Source organism: Sinocyclocheilus anshuiensis, unplaced genomic scaffold, assembly GCF_001515605.1.
Source record: "Sinocyclocheilus anshuiensis isolate Anshui unplaced genomic scaffold, SAMN03320099.WGS_v1.1 scaffold810, whole genome shotgun sequence".
Lineage (NCBI taxonomy): Eukaryota > Metazoa > Chordata > Actinopteri > Cypriniformes > Cyprinidae > Sinocyclocheilus > Sinocyclocheilus anshuiensis.
In genome coordinates, this window is record NW_015542409.1 from 225757 (window position 1) to 234955 (window position 9199).

Sequence of the window (9199 nt, forward strand, 5' to 3'; positions counted from 1 at the left end):
TTGTGTGTGCGATTGTGTGTGAGTTTAGAAGCCCCTTCATTCTTATGTTGGCAGAGTCTTCCTCTAAATACATGCTACTTGGTTTGTATTTCAAATAAATTGTTCTTTTGAACTTTCTATTAATCAAAGAGTATTTCTGTCATGACAACTCTCGGAGGGATTGGCATGGTAATGTACATGACAATGTTAATGTATTTGTTCTTGGCGGAATAGATCTGCTACGCTGCTGCTGCTGCTGCGGCAGAGCAAGTACCGAGACTTGCTACTGCCAATACATAGTAAGAAATATTGCTGCTGCAAATATAACATACATGAAATAACCCCATATAGCATACATGAATCACCTCGTAGCAGATCTATACAGGTGGTGCTGGGAAGGTGGAGGGTTTCTGAAGCAAGCTGCCCTGCTACGGCAAGCTCTAGTCATATATTTGAATGTTGAGCAGCGAGCTCATTGGCTACCAATACAGGAGAGAACCAAAGAATATATCATTTGTTCCGCAAAAAATATTAAGCTATGAAATAATAACACTGTTCTATAAAATGTACTACATTAATAATAAGAAATACCAAATCAGCTTTAAGTAGCTTTAACCTGCCTTTTTCTGAATTATATTCTTTCCTCATTATAGTAAGTTGGTAGAAATGTAACTGGGTAAAGAGAAAATGTACGTGTTTGAGAGTGTGGCTTTAAGGAAATCCCTCAAGCTCCATTTACCATGACCTCTAGTGAAGGTCATTTCCTGGACACTTCCTTTGCGATCTTTGTATATGTGTTTTTGTGCTCAATCATATATGTGTTCTGAACTCCAAAGCCAGGTGTAAGGAAGCAAACCAACCAATCGCAGGACACCAGGTGCACCCTGGGATAGCAGTGTTCCTCTTCATCAGCAGTTTGACTAGAGGAAAGAGGAAGTCAGACCACTCCCAGCTCTAAAAGAACAGTGAACATGCATCACTGTAGTGATGCATCACTGATGAGAACTACATGATGTTCCTCTTAATTCAATAGTGAAAACATGTTGGCATAGTAATATGACTGATCTCACACATTGGAAGGCTAGTTCTGATAATTCTGATAACAGACATGCAAAGTCGACATAAGGTAAACTAGCTACATTCACAGCAACAGAACACAGTTGTCTGATTTAAAAAAAAAAAAAAGCTATTGGTTTTGTTCATACCATTTTGTTCAGGTTGTAAAGAAAATTGACAACCATATTCCATAAACAAAGTGACTCCTTTAAGTAATCAAGATTCACAACTGAATTTTGGGAGCACATTTGGTTGATACTTATGATCTAAACAAACACACTTAAAGGTATATTCTTTTCTAGGGTTGCACAAGTAAATTATTAAAAAAATAAATTATTGCGAATAGAAAAAAACTAACTCTGAAACATGCAGCACATACTGTACATTTATGCAGCCCTATTCTTGGCAGTCTATTATCAATATTAGGGCTATTAGGGCTCTCTCTCAGGTTATTAAAATTGGTCAAACAGAGAGGTTTATGTAGTTGGAGAGGACGTCAAAACACTAAAGTAGGTTGAATCAGGTTTTTTAATTGCCTATCTGAGTGGTTGAAACCAGCAGATGAAGCCCAAAATAGTTTCAAATTGACACAAAACTACAAATTAAATCTTCATAGATGTAGTTACTGTCTGTTACTATGGTTACAAGACATTATTCAACCCAAACAACTTCTGTTGAGTCTTTTAGTAAATGCAGTTGTCCATCCCAAACATGCCTCATATTAAATTGAAGAACAGAGTTGAATCGTGTGGAGAAAGTAAATATTTCAGAGTGAAGTGTTCTTCCGTCACATTCTCTGAATAACAGTCTCAGCAAGCCAAGGATTCCTCTGTTAGGAGATAGTGGACATGACAGTTACTCGCAGTGAAGGAATGTAGCCAGCAGGGCTTATATTCTGCTAGACACACCAGTAAAGATACAAGACACCCTGCGAAATGAAAGAACGAAACTGACGGACTGTAACACACTTGTATTGTATGCTGGTCACACTGTGCTCACACACATACAGCTCTGTCAATAGCAGAAATCCTGAATGGAGCCTAATTTACTGAGCTGCTCTTCAATAGGGCCTTTTTAACATGAGATGCAGTTAGCATACAAGCAGGAGACTCCCTTTGGATTCTGTGCGGGGTGAATGAGAGGTTAAACAGAGAAAGTTTGTGTTGCCATGGCAGCATAATGATATGATAATTCAGGGAGGCCTCCGTCATGCCTTGTGTCTCAAACACACACTTGGGTAAAAGAGCAGCATTGACGTCTTTATTTGATCAGAGTGCAGTGGACGTCCCGAAATATGCAAGAATCTGTGTTTTTAACACAAGCACATTTTCACAGTCCTTGTAATGACATGTAACATCTGACCTGACACTAAACGCACACACACACACACACACTGTCCTCTTGAGTGTGTGTAGATACTGATAGCTTTAGCAGTGAGTATGTCATAGATGTATTTTGGACACATGGACAGCAGATGAAAAGCATACACGCATGCACTCATGATGATTTAAGCACAAGTGACTGTCTTCCTGTGGAGAAAACCAGACTGGAGTACATAGGTGCACGCAAGTGTGTGTTAGTGTATGCTTACATGCCGGTGTCAGTGTTTACTTTAGTGCAGACTAGATTGAGATTGTTTTCTTAACCCAAGGATGAGCGAGAAACCACCACCCAAATAAGAAAACCACAACACATACCCTTGCATACTTGCGTTCATCTGCAGAACAAACACTCGTTTGAGGCAGAATGTTTTATTCTCCCTCTGTGTTTTGGGTTTTGTCGACAGTCGACTCAGTTCAGATGTTTCCTCTCACTGGCAGTTAACACATGGCCCAGTTTCACACAACATTTTGCAACCGACTATATGATGTCAACATGATCTATGTCACATGACCAATGGTAATGTAAACACTGGATATTTTCCCAAATGAGGATGGCATGTCCAGTTGTTCTGTATGAAAAAATATGGCTAAATATGGTTTTATTTTAATGATAGGCTGTTTATATCCATACACACACTACTGTTCGAAAGTTTTGGGTCTGTAAACAAAAATGTAACATAACTGTTTTCAACATTAATAATAATATTGATTGATTTCTGGACAGATCATGTGACGTGAAGACGGGCGCAGTGGCGGCTGAAAATATAGCTATGCCATCACAGGACAAAATTGAATTTTGATATATATTAAAGCAGAAAATGTTTTTTAAAATTGAAATATCATTTCACAATATTGCTGTTTTTATTGTATTTTTTGATCAAATAAATGCAGCATTGGCGCGTGTAAGAGATGAAACACAGACTCCAGATTGTTAAACGTGTTCATGCATTTTTTGCAATAATTCAGGGAGGCCTCCGTCATGCCTTGTGTCTCAAACACACACTTGGGTAAAAGAGCAGCATTGACGTCTTTATTTGATCAGAGTGCAGTGGACGTCCCGAAATATGCAAGAATCTGTGTTTTTAACACAAGCACATTTTCACAGTCCTTGTAATGACATGTAACATCTGACCTGACACTAAACGCACACACACACACACACACTGTCCTCTTGAGTGTGTGTAGATACTGATAGCTTTAGCAGTGAGAATAATGTCATAGATGTATTTGGGACACATGGACAGCAGATGAAAAGCATACATGCATGCAACCGTAATGATTTAAGCACGAGTGACTGGTAAAAACACTGTCTTCCTGTGGAGAAAACCAGACTGGAGTACATAGGTGCACGCAAGTGTGTGTTAGTGTATGCTTACATGCCGGTGTCAGTGTTTACTTTAGTGCAGACTAGATTGAGATTGTTTTCTTAACCCAAGGATGAGCGAGAAACCACCACCCAAATAAGAAAACCACAACACATACCCTTGCATACTTGCGTTCATCTGCAGAACAAACACTCGTTTGAGGCAGAATGTTTTATTCTCCCTCTGTGTTTTGGGTTTTGTCGACAGTCGACTCAGTTCAGATGTTTCCTCTCACTGGCAGTTAACACATGGCCCAGTTTCACACAACATTTTGCAACCGACTATATGATGTCAACATGATCTATGTCACATGACCAATGGTAATGTAAACACTGGATATTTTCCCAAATGAGGATGGCATGTCCAGTTGTTCTGTATGAAAAAATATGGCTAAATATGGTTTTATTTTAATGATAGGCTGTTTATATCCATACACACACTACTGTTCGAAAGTTTTGGGTCTGTAAACAAAAATGTAACATAACTGTTTTCAACATTAATAATAATATTGATTGATTTCTGGACAGATCATGTGACGTGAAGACGGGCGCAGTGGCGGCTGAAAATATAGCTATGCCATCACAGGACAAAATTGAATTTTGATATATATTAAAGCAGAAAATGTTTTTTAAAATTGAAATATCATTTCACAATATTGCTGTTTTTATTGTATTTTTTGATCAAATAAATGCAGCATTGGCGCGTGTAAGAGATGAAACACAGACTCCAGATTGTTAAACGTGTTCATGCATTTTTTGCAATAATAAAATGTAATGAATACATTAATTGGACACAAACACACATTCCAACGAATGTATTTGTCCATCGCGATTAGCTGCTGAGGTAATCCATCAACTGACTGATTTTGAAAATTAGTATAGAAGAATATATTAGAAGAATATAAGAATTTCAAAGGTGATGTGTCTGTATTAGAGTAGGATGTAATTAGGCCAAATTTATTTTGTCAGCATCAATATGATATCTGAGGAGTCTTATATCTAGACTCCATAATTTAGACTCCATAAATGAGCTCTGATGTGTGTGTTAGATTTTTGTTATTTTGGTATTTTCCAAGGGCACCGTGCCTCAGACGAGCAAAGTGGAAATATAAACAGGCAGTGTCTGTCCTGTGGTGGCTCTTGTTCCCTTTTTCTCCCTCTCTCACTGTCTGTCTTCCTCATCTTGTTTTTGCTGCATCTCCAGAGCGTCTCATCTGTGCCCTGTGAGCCTCAGGAGCCTGACATGTGCTCTGTGAACAGCGCCACACTGCCCTCTACTGCCTCAAATCATAGAAATTTCTATACATTTGGTTAACACAAATCCACCTGCCACTTGTACATACATATATCCTGTCAGTAGGAGATAAGGCTATATATGAGAAATGTTATGTTCAGTGCTGAAAAATTTAAGTGTTGTATTAAACGTCCTAATTCTTTTCTGTTTTTCATCAGAATTGCTCTGCACAAATCCAGCTCTGAAGATGGATCAGGTTTGTGTTTCATTATGAAAACTATTATTATGATAATCTTTTGATGGTTTTGAGGAAATTTTATTGGAATTATTTGGTTTTATACCAGACTGAAATGTTCTGGTGACAGGGTTTTCTGTAAACACTAAACGTCTGTTTTGTAGATGGGCAGATTTATAGATGATAGATAATAGATGTAGAGTCAGTTCTTTTTATAAAGAATTAAATGTAGGTATTTCGGAGTGTATGTTTGTACAGTTAATGAGTTTGATGGTCCTGATGGCTTTCTCCTCTCTTCGCATACAGGAAAATGGGACAACAAGAAGAAAAACAAATCCTTCTGGCAGAACTTTCGAAAGTCACAGAAAGGGGTCACAAGGCAAACGTCAAAAGGTAATGAAAACAAACTCACTCCTCCCTTCATAACTCTCCGCTCACTTGTTTTTATTGTTCAGAGACACCATATGAGAGAAAAGATGGGCCACTCATAGGAATGTGAATGGAAGAAAAAATAACTTTAATATTGTGACTTTAATTACATCTTTCACTTAAATAGCCAATTCATTTTTGATACTGTTTGTTTACTCTAGAATGAGTAAAACTGGACCAGTTTTTTTTTTTTTCCTACAAAAAATAAATTCATGGCACCACTGTCGTCAGATATTATTGCTGATTTCAAAATGACAATTGACAATATGATGACCACTGAATGAACTAACTTGGCCTAAAGAGGCTTTCCCTTGTTCTTGTTGCTCACCTTTGACCTTTGACCCTTCAGGAGAGGACATTGGCTATGTGGCCAGTGAGATCACTATGAGTGATGAAGAACGGATCCAGCTAATGATGATGGTGAAAGAGAAGATGATCACAGTGGAGGAGGCGCTGGCACGGGTAAACACACCCCATCATCCCCAAAAAATAACGCTAATGGGCTTTCCTGGCTTACCTTCATGTTTACTAACCTTACTTACCTAGACTGATGCCCCCTGCGCCTTCCTTCCTCCAAATGCACATACACACACTTGCATACATATAAATACATGCGTACTGACCCTGCATCTGAGAGCTGCAGTAGATTTCTTGTTTTGTTGAGATGAAGGAGGTGTCTAATTTCTGACGTAGGGTTAGCAGGGATTGGTTGGATAGGTTTCTTCTGTTCTTTTTCACTGTTTAGGTGTGTTGGGTTATAGTAGGTCTCTTTTTTTCCTCTGTCGTTTTGTTTTGAGAACATGATAATGATTAATTATCATCTGATAATGAACCTAATGGATGATTGTAGAATGTGGCTTTCTTCTCTCCACAAGGCTGACATTGATTCCTTTAACCAACTGGGTTTTCTACATTTCTTTAAAGTCTCTTCTGCTTCAGTTTTTTCTCCTTTGACCTTGTAGTTGATTTATGTAATGAGTGGTCTGACTGGATCTAAAGTTTGAATCAATGCTAAGCCTTTGTGGATAGTTGCCATCATCATACATGCTGTAAGCATGCATGAACATGTGTTTGTCCTCTTGTGTTTGTTTAAATGCAAATTAATGCAAATGTATTTTTTTCCAAATTAATGTTGCTTTACTTGTTCTGTGTTCTTTGTCTTTTTGTGGTATGTTTCTTTGTGTGTCCAAGGACGTCATGCATCCTTTTTGTTTATTTATCTAATTTTTAAAGAGTTTTAGATGGACTAGTCTAGTGGTGCATAGTGTAGCATGAAAATGGACCCAGGATCAGCCAATGACAGCCATTACTCCAGTTTTCAGTGTCATGCGATCCTTCAGAAATCATTGCAATATTTTCTGACATTCAGAAACCCAAACTTTTGAATAGTAGTTTATATAAACACAAAAAATGTATACATTAAAAAAAATCTCAGATTGAATGGAAATGACGTTTCTGTTTGTCCCTGTGTCTGTCTTTTTTCATGTATTTTGCTGGTGACTGGTGAAAGCTTTGTGTGTTTGTGTGCGTGTCTTTACATGGTTATATGAGGTATTCTCTGACTCTATTTCTGTAACAGATAGGGTGTGTGAGTGTAAGGGCGAGGGGGGCAGCTCTCTTTGACCTCTTGTTCTCCATAGTTAAAGGAATATGAGAGGAACAGACAGTTGAGCAGCAGTACAGACACAGCAGAGTGGACTGATGGATCCAGTCCCACTGTTAACCTCTCCTCCGTCTGCAATGTAAGTACTTTACTAAACCACCCAGACTGTAGACCTGAGTGTATATAGGGCGTGGTTACAACATAACCTCATTCAGTCACATCAAAGTTTATTTTCCCCCAGCAGTAAGTGTTAGTAATGTCTCTCACTGTACTGACTGATGTCTTGTGTGTGTGTGTCTATAGAGTTAAATCTCTGCAGACCACACTAGTGACATTGTGGTTTATAAACTCAGGCAGTGGCAGTCCTTACGTCAACCCAGTTCATCCCCTTGCTAAAACCACACTGAACACACTTTCATTTGTTGGAAACTGTAGGACTCTTAAAGCTTTGTACGTACCGTACATTAAATGTGCACTCAGTATTTGTTTATGCTGATAGTCTATGATACATAGTGGCATTATAGTATCATGCTTCAGTTTCTGATTTCACTGTGAAAATGTGCTAATCGTAGTCAGTCATGAGTATTATTAGGCTGGTCATATGATCTGAACGTGGCTTTTATTAGGTTACTAATATGACTGGAGTCGTCGTATCATCTCATGTACATAATTTTTACAGTACGATTCATTTCTGTTGAGGTGAAACACTTTAAATGAGTAATTTACTGAGTGCACTATAAATTCTAAATCAATACAAGCAGTGATCTGAAAGCTGATATGTCATACGTGTTTGAATGGAGACAATGATGTTGTAATGCCTCAGTTGTAATGAGCATCTGGCACTGGCGGCTCACTGTGAAACCTCTAGTGTTGATGTCATTTCTACTTGGCATGAGGAGCTGGCACACTAAACATCCCCTGGTGATGAGGTCATAATGTGCGTCTTAACTGAAGAGTGATATGTGGCCATTTCTGCCTCCTGGCCTTTTCTTCTGCTTTGAGAACAACAGTTGGATATGTCACTACTTTGGCTTTAGGTTCTATTACAAGAGCATGCTTTGTGTAGACTGTATATACAGTATGTGCCTGTGCACAGGGCCGTCCCAAGCATTGCATGAAGGGGTTCTCGGTTAAAGCCTTGAAAGGTTTGGTAAAAGTGGATTTAGTTTGCCCTCTTGGAGAAATAAGCTGCCAGTACACAAATATACACATAGTTATCATGGAAACTCTGAGCAGCTTTCAGCCTCTGGAAGTAAACATACACCTCCTTTTCTAATGGTCAACAGCTAAGCTGTTTTTGCAATGCTTTTTGATGTTAACAAACCACAGCACTGCTTCGCTCAGCGCTTAAAGCTACAGAATGACTCGTTCCGCCCAGCAAAGCCTTGTGTCCGCTGAGAGGAGTCACTGCCCATCCAACGCTTTCTGTGCATCTTTGTTGTTTGTGTGTGTGGTCAGTGTCATTTCATGTCCAAAAGGATTAAATTGGGGGAAACTGAAGACCTGTTTTTAACTGACTTCTGATAATGGATTTGAAGAGAATGATAAAAACTGCTGTTGTGGGTGAAGCTCTTGTAAAGAAAGAAAAAAAAATTGTCTTTATGATAATGCATCTATATAAATAAATATGTATTAATTCTTCACAAAATAAAATTATATATATATATATATATATATATACATATATATATGTGTGTGTATGTATGTATATATATATATATATATAAACGGAAGACGTTTCAGACGCGCACTCCACTTCACTTCAGCGCCAGGCGTGAGTCAAACGGTACTGTGCTAGCAGAAAGGCGCCGGCGCGCACTGTAGCCTGTATCCTTTCATATCAAAGAGTGAAATAAACTACGTGCATGCAATGTCGTGGTCAGTTAAGTCATGAAGTTACCAAAAAGGCGATTAAAGC

At 38.4% G+C, this 9199-nt stretch overlaps 1 protein-coding gene across 5 annotated transcripts in view; it reads left to right on the forward strand.

Annotated features, from left to right (window-relative positions):
* The window catches only part of LOC107693212 (SAM and SH3 domain-containing protein 1-like), a 52238-nt gene that overhangs the window by 25534 nt on the left and 17505 nt on the right, over nucleotides 1-9199 (forward strand). For 4 of the 5 annotated variants that reach the window (XM_016492498.1, XM_016492501.1, XM_016492500.1 and 1 more), the window contains exons 5-8: nucleotides 5233-5270; nucleotides 5556-5642; nucleotides 6028-6140; nucleotides 7319-7420. In XM_016492498.1, the coding sequence (XP_016347984.1) occupies nucleotides 5233-5270; nucleotides 5556-5642; nucleotides 6028-6140; nucleotides 7319-7420 (340 nt within the window). The remainder of the gene's footprint in view (nucleotides 1-5232; nucleotides 5271-5555; nucleotides 5643-6027; nucleotides 6141-7318; nucleotides 7421-9199) is intronic. The other variant, XM_016492503.1, reaches the window with a different exon arrangement.